The sequence below is a fragment of the Pristiophorus japonicus genome, chromosome 4, assembly GCF_044704955.1.
Source record: "Pristiophorus japonicus isolate sPriJap1 chromosome 4, sPriJap1.hap1, whole genome shotgun sequence".
In the NCBI taxonomy this organism is placed as follows: Eukaryota; Metazoa; Chordata; class Chondrichthyes; family Pristiophoridae; genus Pristiophorus; species Pristiophorus japonicus.
In genome coordinates this window covers 164,652,713-164,673,598 of record NC_091980.1, presented here as the reverse complement: position 1 = coordinate 164,673,598, position 20,886 = coordinate 164,652,713, and the positions used below count along the sequence as shown (strand labels likewise).

At 47.0% G+C, this 20,886-nt stretch overlaps 1 protein-coding gene across 4 annotated transcripts in view; it reads right to left on the bottom strand.

Moving 5' to 3' along the window:
• The window catches only part of dnajc17 (DnaJ (Hsp40) homolog, subfamily C, member 17), a 188,757-nt gene that overhangs the window by 86,635 nt on the left and 81,236 nt on the right, over positions 1–20,886 (bottom strand). For all 4 annotated transcript variants that reach the window (XM_070878781.1, XM_070878782.1, XM_070878785.1 and 1 more), the window contains one exon: positions 2,889–2,985. In XM_070878781.1, coding sequence (XP_070734882.1) covers positions 2,889–2,985 — 97 coding nt within the window. The remainder of the gene's footprint in view (positions 1–2,888; positions 2,986–20,886) is intronic.

The following is a 20,886-nucleotide window of genomic DNA, read 5'->3' as shown; positions in this document are numbered from 1 at the left end:
ATTACTCAACCCCCATCCCACCGAGCACCCCCCCCCCCACACACTACTCTCTCCACACCGAGCCCCCCCCCCACATTACTCTCCCCCACAGAGCCCCCTCCACTTACCCGAGCCCCCCACCCACCCCACACACTACTCTCCCAAAACCGATCCCACCTCACCTATCCCACCCCCACAGACCGAGCCCCCCCCACCCACGCACCGAGCCCTCACACCTCACTACTCTACCCCCACCAAACCCTCTCCACTACTGAGCCCCCCCTCCACACCACTCTCCCCACACAGAGCCACCCTCCACTACTCCCCCAAAAACCCCCCACACTACTCTCCCCCACAACGAGCCCACCCCCCCCACTCTCCTCACACCGAGCTGCCCACCCCGATCCTCTCCCCCCACACACTACTCCCCCCCCACCCCACTGAGCCACCCCCCTCCACTCTCCCCACACTGTGCCTCCCCACCCCACCGAGCCTCCCCCCTCCACTCTCCCCACACTGAGCTGCCCGCCCTCTTCGACTGAGTCCCCCCTCCACTACTCTCCCCACACCGAGCTCCCCCTCCCCACACTACTCCCTCCCACACCTCATTGAGCTCCCCCCCACACCAAGCTGCCCACGACTCCCCTCCCGCCACAAGCCCCACCCTCCACACCACACGACTCCCCCCCCCACACCACTGTCCTCACACAGAGCCCCCCTCCACGACTCCCTGACCCCCTCCCCCCCACACCGAGCCCCCCTCCACTTCTCCCTGACCCACCCCCCCATACTGAGTACCCCCCGACACTACTCTCCCCACACCGAGCCCCTCTACACCGAGCCCCCCCGCGAGCACCCCCACCGAGCTGCCCGCCCCTCCCCCCCCCCACTCCTCTCTCTCACACCGAGCCTCCCCCCCAACCTCATCGAGACCCCCCCCCCCCCCCCACTCTCCCCCACACCAAGCACCCACCGCCCAATACCGAGCCCCTCCCACACTACTCTCCCCCACACGTTTTTCTCTGCGGGTTCTCAAAGCCCACTCTTAAGCCAGCTATGAGGGAGCGACTCGCTCTCTGATTTACCTCCTTTGTAGAGAGTTGGGAAGCACCTGAACCCAACTGGACACCATAATCTGCTGGCATGGGTGAGAAGAGAAAATGCCAGAAACAAAGCCTAGGCCTGTCCAATTTAGGCACATCCCATTTAGACTTCATCAGAATCTCCTTTTGGTAACCAAAAGGAACAATATTCGTAGACTGCATGTACTTTTCTTGAGCCTAACCTGAGATGTGGCCAGCCAACACTGATATAGAGTGCTAAAAGCAGAGAGTCCTGAAGCTTTTGGAATATGCTGTGGGAGAGCCTTATTGAGCACCAGCTGAGAGGGCAGAGTAACCAACACTGCAGTAAGGGGGTGGGGTGGTCAGCAATACACTGTGTTATAGTGAGAAGGACGTAGATATGGGTGAAGATCCTCTGAAGGCAAGGAGCTTGAGGAAGACCAGGGCTGAATTGGTGTTGTTTGATTCTAACAGAAGGGCAAGAATTTCTCTGACACGTGGATGAACATGTTCACAAGATTGCTACAAGAGAGGCGAGGGGAATTTTTCCCCCAGAGTTTGCTTTCAGTACACCAAGTGGTATCTGTCCTAGAAATGAACAGTTTCAGAACAAAGCATTCGATTACTTCCAATAAAAGGATTAACAAGGTCACAGAATTTCACAGCACAGGAGGCCACCATTCAGTTTGTGCTGGCTCTCTGAACGACTACCAAAACCCGGTTCCCCCACCTGCTGCTACCTGAAGCCTCTCATCCTTGGTATCATCTTAATGAATCTCTTCTGCATCAGCTCTATAGCCGTGACATTTGTACCAAAGTCAGGTGTCCAAAACTGGACATAATATTCTAACTGTTGCCTAACCAGTGATTCGTATAGATTTAACATTACCTTTGTTTTCTCTATTTATAAAAGCTAGGATCCCATAGAAGACAGATAGGACAACCGGGTAAAAAAAAATGCACTTCATCAACTTGTCGCTCCACTTAAAAAAAAAATTTGTATCTGAACCCGCAAGTCTTTCTTCTCCCCACTCCTTTTAGAGGGTTAGCATTTAGTGTGTATATTTCCTTCCAAAAGATATCACCTTAATTTCTTCACATTAAATTTCAAATGACATCAATCAGCCCATTCTACTAACCTACCCATGTCCTCCGGGTTAGAAAAGAGCTGCAGTTCCTCCAGCTGACCGTGTACCTCAGTTATAGGCAATCTTATGGAATAAATGCTCCTCATTGGCATATTAAAAAATGTATGCATGCAAAAAACAGAAACAAAAATGGCAGATTTTAACTTCCCAATTCTGGGGATGTCCCAATCAGAATCCAAGAGCTTATCAATAGGCAACACACGAGGAGCTTTCCTCATACGGATACTGTTGGAATCAAGAGACAGACAGAGGGCTTAAGATGGGTAGACTTAGGTCGACCATCTTACTTCTTCCTAAAATCAGACTGGGATGTGGGAGTTAAAAAAAAAGGCTGCTTATGTTGTCACGAGCAACACTGTACTGTGCAAAACGGCCCACCTATACAAACACAAAACGGTGTAGTCTTGTATTGTCCCACTCCACACATTGTAGATTTTGCAACGAGCTCTACTCTGCAAACAGCATTTTATATACGCCGCTGGAAAACCAGGATCTTCGTGTCCAGTCGCTTTCTCTAAGAATTACAGGACGGCCAGCCTGGAGATCGGACTGTCTGGTTCAAAATCGCAAGAGTCAGCCTCAGCCTCCGGAGCACCCTCAAAGCAGGGAGAGTATGGGGAGAGGACTTGAAAAAAAAAGGGAGGAGGAATTGGAGCTTCCAGTTAACAAAGCAGCTGGTGAACCGGCACAACATTACCTCGCAACCTCTGCTCTCTCTCCAGCATTATCTGTTCTTTGATGATCCTCTGCTGTTCCTCTAACTTCCTGGAGCCCTCCTCTCGGAGCCTGGCAATCTGCAAGAGGACAAAAGGTTCCTCTGTTAGCTGGTAACAGTGCAATAGGATTCCCTCCTAAGCAACTCAGGAATTGATAAATACTATTAAAGAAAAAGAAGACGGGGTAAAGTTCATGTCTGGCAAGAGAAGCAAACAAAAATAAAATATGTTAACTTCTATTCCATGTTTATATTAAACTATACAATTTTATTTTTGGTGCTAATTTCTCCATCTCTTCCTCTCCCGAAGGCACCAATTTTTTTGGGTACAGTTCTACGGAAGCCTACTGACTCCGAAACAAAGTGTCATTCTTTGTATACTGAACCAGTGAATGTTATATATTTGGATTTCCAAAAGGCATGCAATAAGGTGCTAGATAAAAGGTTGCTACACAAGATAAGGGCTCATGGGGTTAGGGGGAAGATATTAGCACGGATAGAGGATTGGTTAACGGACAGAAAACAGTGTTGGGATAGACGGTTAATTTTCTGGTTGGCAGGCTGTAATTGGTGGGGGTACCGCAAGGATCAGAGCTTGGGCCTCAGCTATTTACAATCTATATTAATGACTTAGATGAAAGGACCAAGTGCAACGTATGCAAGTTTGCTGACACTACAAAGCTAGGTGGAAAGTAAGCTGTGAGGAGGACACAAAGAGCCTGTAAAGAGATATAGACAGGTTAAGTGAGTGCGCATTAAGGTGGCAGATGGAGTATAATGTGGGAAATGTGAGGTTATTCACTTTGCTAGGAAGAATAGAAACACAGAATTTTTAAAAAATGGTGACAAAATATTAAATGTTGGTGTTGAGGGATTTAGGTGTCCTCGTACAGGAAACAAAGTTAGCATGCAGGTACAACAAGCAATTAGGAAGTCAAATGGCATGTTGGCCTTTATTGCAAGGGGGTTGGAGTACAAGAGTATGGTACTAGAGTAAGAGTAAGACTATGATTGTACAAGGCTTTGATGAGGCTACGCCTGGAGTACTGGTCTCCCTTATCTGAGGAAGGACAATCTTGCCTTAGAGGTGGTACAATGTACGTTCACTAGATTGATCCCTGGGATGAGACAGTTTTCCAATGAGAAGAGATTGAACCAATCCTCTCTGGAGTTTAGAAGAATGAGGTGATCTCACTGAAACATAAGTTTCTGAAGGAGATCGACAGGGTGGATGCTGAGAGGTTGTTTCTCCTGGCTGGAGAGTCTAGAACTAGGGATCACATTCTCAGGATAAAGGGTCAGCCATTTAAGATTGAGATGGGGAGGAATTGCTTCACTCAGAGGGTTGTGAATCTTTGGCATTCTCTACCCAAAAGGGTTATGAATACAGATTCGTTGTGTATATTCAAGGCTGCGATAGATTTTTGGGGAACCAAGGGATATGGGAATCGGGTGGGAAAGTGGAGTTGGGGTTGAAGATCAGCCATAATCTAATTGAATGGCGGAACAGGCTCGAAGGGCCATTTGGCTTACTCCTGCTCCTAATTTGTGTGTGCTTATACGAGTGTCGGCAGATATTTCAATCACGGGGACATCAAAGCAGATACTGATCCTGTCCACAGCTCCACTCTTCCCAGCAGGGGCTGCTGAACAACAAAAGAGCAGGAACCCTGGCTACTTTTAATTCTCCATGGGTGCGGAGGCAAACTGCAACATTTGCAAATGAGCTGAAGGATGGGTTAAACCTCCTCACCCCTCACTCCACAAAGTACAGTTAAAGCTCACCACTCCCCACCTGAAATGCTTCTTAAAATCTTTTGGCCATCTGACATGCCCCAGATGAGAAGGAATATTTTCGTTCAGCCAGTTCCTGCTTTCCTGGTGTTAATCCAGAACTCTTACTCAAAGATCCGTAAGGATAGGCTCTACAGCAATTGTAAATAACATATTGGAACAAGAGGGTAAAGCTGGGGCTGGATTTTTTTTGCCCCTCGTTTTTAATTTTTATTTTCTCACTTTATGCCGTTTAGGATCATAGAATCGCACAGCACCGAAGACTGCCATTTGGCCCAGTGAGTCTGCACCGGCTCTTTCGAAGAGCGATCCAGTTAGTCCTGCTCCTTTTTAGGATCATAGACATCTCAGATAAACTCTTCACAAGACTGCAGGTGAGGAACACTATTCAGCCCATCTTAGTTCACCCATCCAGAGATTCTACACTGCTTTCTTCCCCACTGCAGTATCTAATTGTTCCATAAATAATACCAGACATTTTGCCTGTATTTCTGAGAGTCCATTCCATGTGTTGATCACTTTGTGAAAAGGAAGCTCCTGATATTAGTCTTACATTTGTATTTTACCAATTTGAACCTGTAAGCCCTTGCCCTACTCTCACTATCTAGTTTGAGGTAATTTTCTAGACGTACCTCTACTATGCTATTTACTATCTTGCATACAGTCTACCCCTCGTGATTCAGTTACTTTACAGCACTTTACTGTCATTAACACTGCTTAATTCAAATTATTGGATAATTTAATTATTTAAGTGCAAAAACAACTTTGAATTAACAAGAGCAGACTACCTCTATAAGGTTAGAACTCATGTGCCTCCTGCAACAGCCCAAGTTTCTTTGGCCTTTCTTCATTACTCGGATCGCTAATGCATAGATTCAGCCGCATCCGGCCTAATATTCCCTCACCTGGCCCTGGGGTAGTGTGGCCAATTGTTGCACTCCTACTGCTGACTTGGGCTGAGTTCAGCTAACTCCGCGCAGACCGGAAATAAAACCCAGCTTGTGATCTTCACACATTATTAAGATTGCTTTCTGAGATCTCATAAGATGGCTCCCCACTTCAATGTCCTCCTGATGAACCACATGCAACTTCCAAGGCCATTAAACAGAGGACTCTATTACATTCAGACAGTATGGCATAAGTGCTTTGGTAGCTATCTGTGCCAAAAGAGCAGATGGATCCTCTTGTAACCATTCCCATTTTCATTTTTGCAGGCAAAGAAATCTCATAATCGCCACGAGCAGGTGCGGACAGCCTCCAACCCTGCCACTCACCAATATCGAGGAGAGTGTGGCAGGCCTCATCAGCATCACAGGGGGTGCTGCCACTGGGGGTGCTGAACCCTGATTGGATACTGAGGACAAGTCCTGCACACTCCCTGTGCTGGATTGGGGCGATGTCCTGCAGTGCCTCTGGACCAGGTTGGGGCAATGTCCTGCACACTCCCTGGGATAGGTTGGAGCAATGTCTTGCAGTGCCTCTGGACTAGGGTTGGGGGAATGTCCTGCAGCGTCTCTGGACTAAATATAGAGTAGCGGCCGTCCTTCAAATGAGCCAGTGCTATTCGACCTTTCTTATGTCATCCCGCCCCCTCCCTTGCTGCTAACCACTCGTCTGTTGTTTTCTACTTCTAGATGACCAGTCACTGGTGCTGCATCCCTCAAGATATCCCTCCATGTCAGGCCATCGTCTGGAGGAGGAGGAGAAGGAAGAGGAGGATACGAATGAGCCGACTCTGATGCAACATCCTACGATCCCTGCTCCACCATCGGCACTCAGCTCCTCTGGGGACGACGTGACATTCTCGGGGTTCGAGGATTGCGAGGCTTCTGGGACTAGTGGCGTGCAGCAATGCAGTGCTGGGATTGAATCTTGCAGGTCATCTCTCCGGATGAGGAGTCGGCAATAGGTCTGCTGACAGACAGGCAGACGTGGAACTGGACATGGTTGGAATGTCCAGGGAGCATCCTGATCAGCCATCAGTTCCTTGATGTTTTGGGAAGGATTCCCGCATCGACAGTCTGAAAGCGATAATTACGGAGGTAGGGTCGCAGATTGTCAGTGTGAGCCGTGATACCAGCGAGGCCATCAATGCCCACAACGAGGCTGGTGTTCTGCAGCAGTGACAGTGGAGTCCCAGAGAGTGTGGCACAAGCCCTTGCAGAATATGGTGCATCACTGGCAGAAGCTCTGCTTCTGCTTGGGCAGGTGATGCAGTCCATGCCTGCCGCCATACTCTCTGCGTTTCCCACCGTCACATGGGGAAGTGAAGATTCCAAAGCAGGCCAGCAAGGTGTTAGTTTACATCGTGCTCCGGTTGCTAGGGGCCAGCCCTGTCGGCGACTGAGTGGCTCCAGGTATATGGGAGGTGATGTCATTCCTCCAGATGATAGCATTCCGTCTCCCCCCCACTCACTCGCCAATCAAGCATCAGCGACAGTTGTCACCCAAACCACCTGTGACTGGCGACGCCGATGAAGAGGCTAACCAGTCAGAAGTTGGGCCTTCCACACCATGAGCTGGTCCAGTGTGTCCCCAGACGCCGTCTCCATTGTCTCGCCCAACACAGCAGCGCTCTGGCAGCCTTACTGCATGCCCTGGTGCCACTTTGATGAGGAGCAGCAGGCAAGGGAGGGGGATGAAGGGAAGGGGGGCAAAAGATGTTGGTAAAAAATAGTGGGGCAGGATTTGATTTAAGTATCGCACTGCTGGATTATGTTCTTGTTGCTGGATGCAGCTTATTTATGGTATAGTATCACACTGCTAGATTTATGTTCTTGATACTGGATTATGTTCTTACTATGTTCTTGAATTATCATACTGCTGGCTGCAGCTCATTATTTTATAAGTCTCACAAAGGTTAAACAGGTTACAACGTTATTGTTCAATACATTTTTTCTTCACCATAACCATTCCTGTGTAGTGTCTCATTTGCAGAATAAGAGGGGGAATAGTCAACATGGTGGGATAGAGTCGCCAGGCAACGCTCAACCCTGCCATTCACTCTTCAAGCAAAGCGTTCAATTATGAGTTGCCAACGTAAGGCTTTTGCAGCGGCGAAATCTCCACGATTCCTTCCCTGTGGTTATGGTGGTGGCATGGGTTCCTCGCCAGGCTCCTCTTCCTCTTCCTCCTGAGGTGGTTCTGCAATCCCCATTGGGAATTCCTATCCCCTCATGATGGCTAAATCAGGCAAAATGCTCGAAAGTTGCGCATGGGGTGCTAGCGCAGCGATGCACGATGACTTGCGTCATTCCCAACGGTCAAGACAGCTGTGGGGCGGTAAGTTTTAGCGACGCCACAAAACCATTGGCAAAAGTTCTGTCCGGGTGCAAAATCTTGTGCGCCTTGTTTGACGCCCCCAAAAACATTTTGTGCCCCAAGGAGCTAAACGGAGCGCAATTGAACTGAAAATCCAGCCCGTAGCCTTAACCAGCTGAGCCATCATTTTCTTAGAATTATACAGCATAGGAAGTCATTATTCGGTCCATGATAAAGCTATCCAGTTAGTCCCAATCCCCTGCTCTTTCCCCATAGCCCTGCAAATTTTCCCTTCAAGTATTTATCTAATTCCCTTTTGAAAGTAACTATTGAAGCTGCTTCCACCACTCTTTCAGGCAGTGCATTGCAGATGACAAGTCTCTGTGTAATAAAAATTGTGGCGTCTCTGGGTCTTTTTGCCAATTTTAAATCTGTGTTCTCTGGTTACTGACTCTATTGTCACTGGAAAGAGTTTATCTTTATTTACTCTATCAAAAACTTTCATAATTTAGAACACCTCTATCAAATCTCCCCTTAACCTTCTCTGCTCGATGGAGAACAACCCCAGTTTCTCAAGTCTCACCACATAACTGAAGTCTTTCATCCCTGGTACCATTCTAGTAAATCTCCCCTGTACCCTCATAAGGCCTCAGTATCCTTCCTAAAGTGTGGCGTCCAGAATTAGCCACAATGCCTCAGCAGGGGCCCAATCAACATTTTAAAGGTTTAGCATAACTTCCTTGTTTTTGTATTGTATGCCTCTATTGAAAAAGCCAAGGATCCCATATGCCTTTTTAAATCGCGGACGTACTCGTCATAATCTTCTCGACCTGAAATGTTAACTCTTCACAGATGCTGCCTGACCCATTGAGATTTCCAGCATTTTCAGTTTTTATTTCAGATTCCAGCATCTGCAGTATTTTGCTTTTGTGAAGTTATGAAGAACCTTTGTAAAACACTGGTTCGGCCTCAACTGGAGTAATGTGGATGTGAAGGCCTTAGAGAGGGTGCAGAAAAGATTGACAAGAATGATTCCAGGGATGAGAGACTTGTGTTACGTGGAGAGACTAAAGAAGTTGGGGTTGTTCTCCTTAGAAGGTTGAGAGATTTGATAGAGGTATTCAAAATCATGAGGGGTCTAGACAGAGCAGATATAGCGAAACTGTTCCATTGGTGGAAGGGTCAAGAACCAGAGGACACAGATTTGTGATTGGCAAAAGAACCAAAAGGTGACATGAGGAAATACTTTTTTTTTTTTACGCAGAGTGTGGTTAGGATCTGAAATGCACTGCCTGAAAGGGTGCTGGAGGCAGATTCAATCATGGTTTTCAAAAGGGATGAGTACCTGAAAGAAAACACTTTGTAGGGCTATGGGACAAGGGTCCTCTTGCAGAGAGCTGGCACGGGCTCAATGGCCTGAATAGCCTCCTTCTGTGCTGTAACCATTTTATGATTCTATGAACAGCCTTTTCAACTTGTCCAGGCAACCTTCAAGGACTTGTGTACCTACACTCCAGTTCCTGCAGCCTCTTCAAAATTGTACCATTTCATTTACATCGCATCTCCTTGTCCTTTCAACCAAAATGAATCATTTCACACTTCTTGTTATATTTCATCTGTCTGCCCATTTCACCAGTCTGTCTGTGTCCATCTGAAGTTTGTTACCATCCTCCTCATTGTTTACTACATTTGAGTTTTGTATCATCTGCAAACGTTGACATTATGCCCTGTATACCCAAGTCCAGGTCATTAATACATCAAAAAGAACAGTAGTCACAACACAGGCCCTTAAGTGTCACCACTGCACACTTCCCTCCAGTCGGAAAACAACCGTTAATCACTACTCTCTGCTTTCTGTCCCTTAGCCAAATTTGTATCCATGCAGCCACTACCCCTTTAATTCCATGGGCTTTAATTTTGCTAACATCTATGATGTGGTATTTTATCAAATGCCTATACACAACAGCAACTGCATTTATCCTCATCAATCCTCTCCATTACTTCATCAAAGAACTCAATCCAGTTAGTCAAACACAATTTAGTTTCAACTCTGTGCTGGCTTTCATTTATGAATTCTTATTTTTCCAAGTGTCAATTAGTTTTGTCGAAGAAGCCATCGCAAGTTGCTGCAGTGCATCTTGTAGATGGTACACACTGCAGCCACAGTGCACTGGTAGTGGAGGGAGTGAATGTTTAAGAATATAATCATCATAGGCAGTCCCTCAAAACGAGGATGACTTGCTTCCACACCAAAAAGGGATGAGTTCACAGGTGTTTCAATGAAGGACCTAATATTACAGATCCCGAACTACTTCCTGAAGGGTGGAAGATGCCTGTGCATGGATTTTTTTTAAACGTGTGGTGGCCGTTGCACACCAGCCACCACATGGGCTTGACAAGAGCTAGGTCTTGGTCCAGTGAAGGATTAACCAAGACAACTGGAGACCAGCTCTGCTGCACGAACCCAGCGCGCACACATATTGCAGTGTGGGCTGGCCCGTGTTGCCTCTCCTGGGCCCCGATCACGTCCCTCTACAATCGCTCACTGCTCCTTCGCCACTCCTGCTGTACCTGCCCGCACTGCAAACACATAATAGGAGCAGGAGAATTTGAAACTCAACCATGTTATGGTCATTCATTCCTAGAGGATCCTTTACTAGGAGATCGTTTATTAATCCTGTCTCATTACACAGTACCAGATCTAAGATAGCCTGCTCCCTGGTTGGTTCCGCAATGTACTGTTCAAGGAAACTATCCCGGATACACTCTATGAACTCTTCCTCAAGGCTACCCTGGCCAACTTGCTTTGTCCAATCAATATGAAGGTTAAAATTGCCTATGATTATTGCCGTTCCTTTTTTTTTTTTACAAGCCTCCATTAGTTCTTGATTTATACTCCATCCAACTGTGTAGCTATTGTTCGGGGGCCTATAGATTACGCCCACTAGCGACTTTTTCCCCTTATTATTTCTTATCTCCACCCAAACTGATTCAATATCTTGATCTTCTGAGCCAATATAGTTTCTCACTAATGCACTGATCTTATCCTTTATTAACAGAGTTTCCCCTCTCCTTTTCTTTCTGTCCTTCTGAATTGTCAAATACCCTTGAATATTTAGTTCCCAGCCTTGGTCACCTTGCAACCATTTCTCTGTGATGGCTGTCAGATCATATCTATTTGTGCCGTCAACTCATCTATTTTGTTACAAATGCTGCATGCATTCAGATAAAGAGCTTTTAAATTTGTTGTTTTTTTTTTTTTAAAACCAATTTTTCCTGCTTTGACCCCACTTTCTGATTCACTAATGTTTATACTTTCTGTCCCTTCCTGTCACGTTCTGGTTTTCCTTTCCCCCAGGGCTACCCTGCTCTACTGCCTTCTCCTTATTCTTTGACTTTTTAAATTTCCGCTCACCTTAAACCTCCCCCACATTAATTAGTTTAAAGGTGGTGGATGGGGTGCCAATCAAGCTGGCTGCTTTGTCCTGGATGGTGTCGAGCTTCAAATGTTGTTGGAGCAGAATTCATCCAGGCAAGTGGGGACTATTCCATCACACTCCTGACTTGTGCCTTGCAGATGGTGGAAAGGCTTTGTGGAGTCAGGAGGTGAGACACTCGCCGCAGAATACCCAGCCTCTGACCTACTCTTGTAGCCACAGTATTTATGTGGCTGGTCCAGTTAAGTTTCTGGTCAATGGTGACCCCCAGGATGTTGATGGTGGGGGATTTAGTGATGGTAATGTTGTTGAATTTCAAGGGGCAGTGTTTAGACTTTCTTTTGTTGACGATGGTCATTACCTGGCACATGTGTGCACGAATGTTACTTGCCTCTTATCAGCCCAAGCCTGAACATTGTCCAGGTCTTGCTGCATGCGGACACGGACTGCTTTATTATCTGAGGAATTGGAAATGGAATTGAACATTGTGCAATCATCAGCGAACATCTCCACTTCTGACCTTATGTTGGTAGGAAGGTCACTGCTGAAGCAGCCTAGGATCCTGAGGAACTCCTACAGCAATGTCATGGGACGGAGATGATTGGCTTCCAACTACCACAACAACTAAATGAGCACTTTGCATTGGTCTTCACTAAATCTTCTTTAGTACCTCAGCTATGCCTCTGGATGACCTTTTTGGTCCAGAATTGGCCCCACCCATCCTATGACCAGGCTTTTACTACTTATATGTTAAGACTTTTGGGTTCCCTTATGGGTTAGCTGCTAATCTATTCTCATACACTCTGTTTGCCCGTTTCAGTGTTTCCTTGTAATTTTTGTATTCAGCTTGCTTCGGTACTGATCTTGACATTAATCATACTCTGAGTATTTTCAAATTTGATTTTTCAGTCATTCTTCCCCTCTGCCTGTTGCCCAGTCTGTATTCAGATAATTGAAATCCCCCAATATCACTTTCATTTCACTCATTCTCCCTCGGTTTTAAATAAGGGAACTGTGCAGTTGAGTTACAGATGTAAGCTACTTATCCCTAGATCCTGTGTTTAATCATTGTAATATGTTTCGATTAAATGTAATACAAAACATCGGCTTCTTGCATGAACAGCTCAGTGTGTCAGCCAAGGGGTCCCACAGAGGATGACTGCAAGCCAAAAACAATAGAACCTGCTAGGAATGCACACAGTTCCATCAGTCTCTGAAACGGAGAGAAACCTTCCTTTCTCAGGTATACCCAACATCCCCTTTCAGCTGCTGACCAACTTTAAGCAGCCATGGTGAAGTTCCAAGGCCCAGTGAGACACAGTGCTATGACTGCGCTGTGCTCCTCCAGCATTTTTTACTATTTCAGATCTGGCAGCTTCACTCTTTATCTCGAGGATGTCAGTGTGCTTGATTTGTTTCAGGACAATAGAATGTTGGTTTTAATTTTTTTTACAACCAGTCTTTGAATTTTTTCAGAAACAAACCACACGGAACAGGATCTAGTGGCAGGTACTCTATGTTCAAGTACTCACCCGTGAATTTTCCTTCCGCTTTAACTTTGTTTATGAGAGCTCTCCAGAATTGCAAAAAATACTTCACTGGCACAATCTCAACATCATGTTTTAACTCATTGTACCAGATTAATTGGTACTCTTGTCATCTTCAAAATTGCATCAGAATATTCTGCAACTTCTGAGCGAGTCCCCACACTCAAGAAGAACTTCCATGCCTAGTGTTGGGACAACATCTGCACCATTCTGTACCATTAAGGCAGCCAAAGGCAAAGATAGAGAGGGAAGGAGCGAATGAGGGAGAGGGAGAGCGCGAGGGCGAGGACGAGTGAGGGATGGCGAGAGCGAGAGCAAGCGAGGGATGGCGAGAGCGAGAGCGAGAGCGAGAGCAAGCGAGAGCGAGAGCGAGAGCAAGCAAGGGAAAGCGAGAGCGAGAGAGAGCGAGAGCGAGAGCGAGAGCGAGAGCGAGAGCGAGAGCTAGCGAGAGAGAGCGAGAGCGAGAGCGAGAGCAAGTGAGGGAGAGCGAGAGCGAGAGCAAGCGAGGGAGAGCGAGAGCGGGAGCAAGCGAGGGAGAGCGAGAGCGGGAGCAAGCGAGGGAGAGCGAGAGCGGGAGCAAGCGAGGGAGAGCGAGAGCGAGAGTGTTGTAGAGAGTAGAAATATATATATAGACTTAGGCATTAGGCACCTGCTGGATATTTAAAACTCACATAAGCTTAAATGGACACACACATAAAATGGCTGCCCAGGCATTATGGGAAATCAGGTAGTCAAACTGTGAACTGTTGAATGTTCACTGACCGAGCAATAACCCTGTGAGGCCCACTGTAGGAATGCCTGGGAAGACAGAGATAAGAAGGAAACCATCTCCTGTGAACAAGGCCATAAACCAATTAATTCCCCAGGAAGAAAGATAAGAGGGAAACCATTTGCTGTAAACAAGGCTATATACCAATTATTTCTCCCAGATGAAAGAACTAGGGAGAGAACCTATAAAGTCATCGATCAGCCCAAGCTGACAATAACCGAACATATGGTTCCCTGGATACTAGGAGAATTCTATTGGGTTAAAAGAACCTATATGTAATCTATAATCGTTGTGATTGGCTTGTGTCCAGCCGTGATGGGCTGTGTAACTGTAGTAAACTGTTTTGTAACTGTTGTGAAACATATAAAGGTACATGTAACTCTTTGTTCTGTGGAGAGAAACCTGGATACGGTCCTGTGTGTTTCCTCCCCGCTGAGCGTTATTAAATGCCGCCAGGCATTGGAACCGATTCTGAGTGTTGAGTGATTCTTCTAAGAAAACACTAACGCTAACAGAGAGCAAGCGAGGGAGAGCGAGAGGAAGAAAGAAAGAAAGAAAATGGAAAAAGAGAGAAAGAGAGCGTCAGCCAATTTACACAGCAAGCCCTGATAAACAGCATCATCATCTTCATAGGCAGTCCCTCGAAACGAGGATGACTTGCTTCCACACCAAAAAGGGTGAGTTCACAGGTGTTTCAATGAAGGACCTAATATTCCAGGTCCGAACATCATGAAGGGTGGAAGATGCCTGTGCGTGGATTTTTTTTAACGTGCGGTGACCATTGCACACCAGCCACCACACGGGCTTGACAGAGCTCGGTCTTGGTCCAGTGGCAAGGATTACCCAAGACAACTGGACCGAGCAACATGAGGGGACGGGGGCACGCACACACCCAACCAAATTCACACACCTAGCCACATACGCGCCCACACCCAGCCAGCCACACGCAGCCAAATACACATACCCACACACCCAACCACATACACACCCACACTCAGCCTCATACAAACACCCAGTCACATCATCATCATAGACAATCCCTCAGAATCGAGGAAGACTTGCTTCCACTCTTAACATAAGTTCTTAGGTGGCTGTACAGTCCAATACGAGAATCACAGCCTCTGTCACAAGTGGGACAGACATTAGTCAGGGCAAGGCGGGTGGGACTAGTTTACCGCACGCTCTTTCCGCTGTCTGCGCTTGATTTCTACACCCTCTCGGCGCTGAGACTTCAAGTGCTCAATGCCCTCTCGGATTCATTTACTCCATTTACAGCGGTCTTTGGTCAGGGACTCCCAGGTGTCAGTGGGGATGTTGCACTTTATCAGGGAGGCTTTGAGGGTGTCCTTGTTACGTTTCCACTGCCCACCTTTGGCCCGTTTGCCATGAAGGAGCTCAGAGTAGAGCACTTGCTTTGGGAGTATCATGTCTGGCATGCGAACTATGTGGCCTGCCCAGAGGAGCTGATCGAGTGTGGTTAGTGCTTCAATGCTGGGGATGTTAGCCTGGACGAGGACGCTGATGTTAGTGCACCTGTCCTCCCAGGGGCTTTGTAGGATCTTGCGGAGACATCGCTGGCGATATATCTCCAGCAACTTGAGGTGTCTACTGTACATGGTCCATGCCTCTGAGCCATACAGGTGGGCGGGTATTACTACAGCCCTGTAGACCATGAGCTTGGTGGTAGATTTGAGGGCCTGGTCTTCAAACACTCTTTTCCTCAGGCGGACGAAGGCTGCACTGGCACACTGGAGGCGGTGTTGAATCTACTCATCAATGTCTGCTTTTGTTGATAAGAGGCTTCCGAGGTATGGAAATTGGTCCACGTTGTCGAGGGCCGCGCCGTGTAACTTGACTGGGGGGCAGTGCTGTGCAGCGAGGACAGGCTGGAGGACGACTTTTGTCTTACGGATGTTTAGCTTAAGGCCTATGCTTTCGTATGCCTCAGTAAATATATTGACTATATCCTGGAGTTCAGCCTCAGAATGTGCGCAAACACAGTCCGTGTACTGTAGCTCAGCGACAGAAGTTGGGGTGATCTTGGACCTGGCCTCCCACTGGTTCTGTAGTTTAGTTCCACTCCAGCGGGAAGCTTGTTGACTGTGAGGTGGAGCATGGCAGCGAGGAAGATTGAGAAGAGTGTTGGAGCGATGACGCAGCCCTGTTTGACCCCGGTCCAGACGTGGATTGGGTTTGTAATGGATCCGTTGGTAAGGATCACAGCCTGCATGGCGTCGTGGAGCAGGCGAAGGATGTTGACAAACTTTTGGGAGCATCCGAAACGGAGGAGGACGCTCCATAGACCTTCGCGGTTGACAATGTCAAAGGCCTTTGTAAGGTCGAAAAAGGCCATGTATAAGGGACGGCGCTGCTTCCTGCATTTTTTCTGCAGCTGTCGCGCTGCAAAGATCATGTCCGTTGTGCCCCGTAGGGGACGAAATCTGCACTGTGACTCCGGGCGACAAACTGATCCTCCTAGGTGACTTCAACACCAGGGTCGGCAAAGACACAGCCCTCTGGAGAGGCATGATTAGCAGAGAGGGGGTAGGGAAAGCCAATTCCAATGGTACCCTACTCCTGACAAAATGTCGAGAACATGAACACCCTGTTTTGCCAGAGGGTCAAATACAAGGCATCTTGGCAACACCCTCGCTCCAAATACTGGCACCTGCTCGACTATGTCATTGCCCGAGCCAGGGATCGCAAGGGTGTGCGCATCACCTGCGCCATGACAGGAGCTGACGACTGCTGGATAGACCACCTGATCCATCATCGACATTAACATAGCCCCAAAGCGGAGGGGACAGCAGAAGCAGTGCCGCAAAAAAGTCAATGCTGGAGCACTTAAGGACCCAGCTAAGAGAGCCCAATACAGTCAGTGCCTCACAGCTAACCTGGCGTGCCTTGATGACTGAGATGCTGAATGCCCACAGCGCTTGGTCTGCCCTCCAGGCCTCCATAACCAGTGCCTGCAAAGCGACACTTGGTCACTCAACCAGAAAACACCAGGACTGGTTTGATGAGAATGATCAGGAGATCCAAGAACTAATAGATCGCAAACACCCAGCCACTTACACACACATGCACGCACCCAACCACAGACACTTGTATAGAACCGCATAAAAAATATCTCACATGCACACACTCACATCACACATATCAAAAACAGACCCATGTACAATCGCAGAAACTGACCACAGACATATACCCAGCAATGAGACAATGATCATCAGTTTTGGTTGAGGGTTAAATATTGGCAAGGAAACTGGGAAGAACTCCCCTGCTGCTCTTCGAATAATGCCATGGAATTTTTACACCCATCTGAGGAGGACAACTAAGTCTCAGTTTAACGTTTCATCCAAAAGACGGCACCTCAGTCAGTGCAACAATCCAGTAAGATGGAAATAAATAAGCTGATAATCAGAGTAAAACTTATGATTTTACTGAAACCCTGAGATTCAAGTGTTGCCTTGATATCACTTCATTATATAATAATTTTACATAATTTGTTAATTTCTACAGCATGACTTTAGTCTTTTTTGTTCCACTTCTGTGTACTTCTGGAAGCATACCGTGCATCGGTGAATCGTTGTGAGTCAGTGAAGAAAATTAGTGAAAATCATGTAAAGTTAAGTAGGTTGAAACCAATTACCAACAAAAATACCCAATGAGCACATAAATCTAGGCTGACACTCCAGTGCAGTGCTGAGGAAGTGCTTTCGGATGAGACGTGAAACCGAGGCCCCTTCTGCTCTCTCAGGTGGACCTAAAAAGATCCCATGGCACTTTTTCAAAGAAGAGCAGGGGAGTTATCTGGCCAATATTTATCCCTCAATCAATATAAAACAAGATTATCTGGTCATTGCTGTTTGTGGGAGCTTGCTGTGCCCAAGTTGGCTGCCTCGTTTCCCACATTACAACAGTGACTACATTCCAAAAGTTCTTCATTGACTGTAAAGTGCTGAGACATCCGGTGGTCATGAAAGGTGCTATATAAATACAAGTCTTTCTTTCTTTGTTATACAAATGAACAGCATAGGCAGCATAGTATGGAAGCAATGCTTTTTTTCTTCCATTCCAAATATTGGCCCCAAGTTTCCACACGCGGCGAAAAAGGTGCACCTCAGAGCTGGGCGCCTGTTTTTCGCGGCGAAAACAGCGCCGGAAAAAAAGTGCGGTATTCTCGAGCTTCTTGGAGCTCGATGTCTGCTTGGCGCGGCGCACAGGGGGCGGAGCCTACCACTCGCGCCGATTTTGTAAGTAGGAGGGGGCGGGTACAATTGAAATGAGGCTTCTTGGTGCCGGCAACCCTGCGCGTGCGCGTTGGAGCGTTCGCGCATGCGCAGTCTGAAGTAAACATTGGCACTTGGCCATTTTTAAAAGTACTGCAGAAAAAGTGAAGATTTGTTTCTTGGACCCCTGCAAAGGCTTGCATTTTAATTTTCTTGATATTTCTGTGTGTGAGGGAGTGCTTTTAGCAGCACTGCTGAATAAATCACCTGCTGAACTCAGTGAGTTCAGCTTTTCACTGCTAAACTTGCAGAACCGGTGCCTGCAAATTAAGGACTGTGTGTTTGGAGAAATAAAAGTGGCAATTCAACTTTGCAATGGATCAACGTCCACCAAGAACAAAGAATTTCTTGCATGAGGAAGCAAACCATTGCATAATATGTGGTGTTGACAATGCAGCACCCATTCTGCAAATTTAAATATAAAGATGTCGATGTGGCTGCCTCTCCCTGTCCAAATGGCCTCAGTCAGTCCCCCTCACAGCTCGAAGGCTGCTGCTGTTCTTTCTTCGGCTCCCGGCCAGCCACTGACGCCGCTGCAATCCCATGGCCGAATGGCCTCACGTCCGCTCCTGATTCTTCGGCTGCCTTCGAGCTACTGACGCCGCCCCATAAGCGTGGCCGAACGGCCTAAAGAATTTTAAATCTGCAGCTGCGTGTGTCCTGTGTTCATTCTTCGGCTCCCGGCCAGCCACTGACGCCGCTGCAACCCCATGGCCGAATGGCCTCAAGTCCGTCCGGGTGCTGCATCATCGCGGGGAATGAAGGCCTGCCTCAAGCACCGCAGCTCAGCTCGAAGGCTGCTTGCTGCCTGCCGCTGCCGTCGAGACGAGACACTGAGGCCACACCGCTGCCCGTCTCCAACATGAAAGGCCTGCCTCAAGCACTGTAGCTCAGCTCGAAGGCTGCTTGCTGCCGCTGCCGTCGAGACAGACGCCACACCGCTGCCTGAAAGGCCTGCCTGAAGCACTTTCACACAGGTAGGAACATGGTTTATTTAATCTTTTCTTTGCTTACAAATTTTTATTCAGGTTGGATTTATTTGTATAATATTTGGATACATATAACTAAGGATTGATTGTAGAATTTAATGACTTCCCTTCCCCCCCTCTCCCCCACGCCTAATTTGGAACATGCGCCTGATTTTTTAAAGTGTAGACAAGGTTTTTTTCAAGCGTACAAAAATCTTCACTTACTCCATTCTAAGTTAGTTTGGAGTACGTTTTCACTGTGGAAACTTTGAAATCAGGCGTCAGTGGCCGGACACGCCCCCTTTTGAAAAAAAAATTCTGTTCCAAAGTGAAACTGTTCTACCTGACTAGAACTGGAGGAAACTAAATGTGGAGAATTCCGATTTCTAAGATACTCCATTCTACACCAGTTGCTCCTAAAAATCAGGAGCAAATCATGTGGAAACTTGGGGCCTGTGTTGTTGCTTAAAGAGGAAATAGATCATACTAAGTTGTCCCAGAATCTTAAATGTGAGAAGCAGAGACATTTGCACTGTGAATGGTTCCCCACAGTTGCTTCCAGCTAGTGTTCTATTCTTTGGAACACTGCTGCACTGCTGATTAGAAGCAGCCTGGCTTGCAGAATTCCCTTCCTTGTTTAAGTTCTATCTTCCCCCATCTCCTGAAGGTATCATCACCTTTCCTGGCAAAGGTTCACAAGCAGGACAATCTCTAGTATCTGAACCAAGTGGTAATTCTTCATCTGTGAGCCAAGTGTTGGCACGGCGACATTTCATTCAGTGATTTCATGAATCGAGAGTTCCACTCCTCATCCGTGATGTCACCAGACGAACTTCAAGTTACAGCAGGGCGAGTTGTGTGTGTTTGCTCCCATGCTGCCTTTAACCAGCAATACAACCAGGACAAGGGCAATGGAGAGCCACCAGTACATTTATAGCTATCCATCTTTATAAAGTCAAAGAATTACAGGGTACATCAATGGAACCTATTTCTACCTTTAAGTAAATAGAGCATTTCCAGACCAATTTTGTTTAGGACCATTAACACTTGCCAGTGAGGAGCGTGGCATCCTGAGTTTTGACGGGGTTTGAGCTAAGATGCAAGATAAAGGGACAATGTTTTAACGCACTGCTTCTGCTTCAATAAAAGGGCTGCATTTCATTAAAAGTCTTTAAGTAGCGGGATATCACAAACTGAATACTGCAGGGATATGATTATCAGAGGAAAGCTATCAAACCTCCATAGATCAGGGAGCCTAAACTTTGTGTTTACAAAATGAGGGGGATCAGAATAGCACCATGGCCAATTTAAGTTGAGGTATGTTTGTTAATGAGTCCAGATGAATAGGAATGACACCTCCTGTCGCTTCACCAGCCAAGCTAAGGAAATCGCTCAAAATTACTGCAAACATGGAGTGCTTCATTCTGACTGAGTCCAACTCAAAACCATGAATCCTTTTATTGGACATTTTTTTCCCCCTCATCTCCCAAAGGCGCCGACAATATCTGGGGTATGGTTCCATGGGACAAGCTGCCCTCCGGTACCTTACCCGAGTCACCATTCTTAATACATGAGCCTGGACAGCAGGTGCTGGCATACTTTTCAACTGTGGAGGGGTGAAAATAAAGCCCAACCTGATCCCGCCCTCGTCTCCTGTTCATTCGCATGCATTTTCCAGTAAGGGTCATTTGCCAGCAATTAGAGTGTCATTCAGGCTGATTTTTCCCTCCGAGCCTTAGGCACTGCAATCAATTGTAATGCCCCAAATGTCAGCCCAGCTTCCTTTAAGGGACATACAATTAAACGAAAAAAAAATTCTAAACTATCAGAGCATAAAGGCATAATCCACACAAAGCAAATTTTGTAATATTAAAGTCCTACCTCACACTCCGCATCTAGATCCCATCATCCA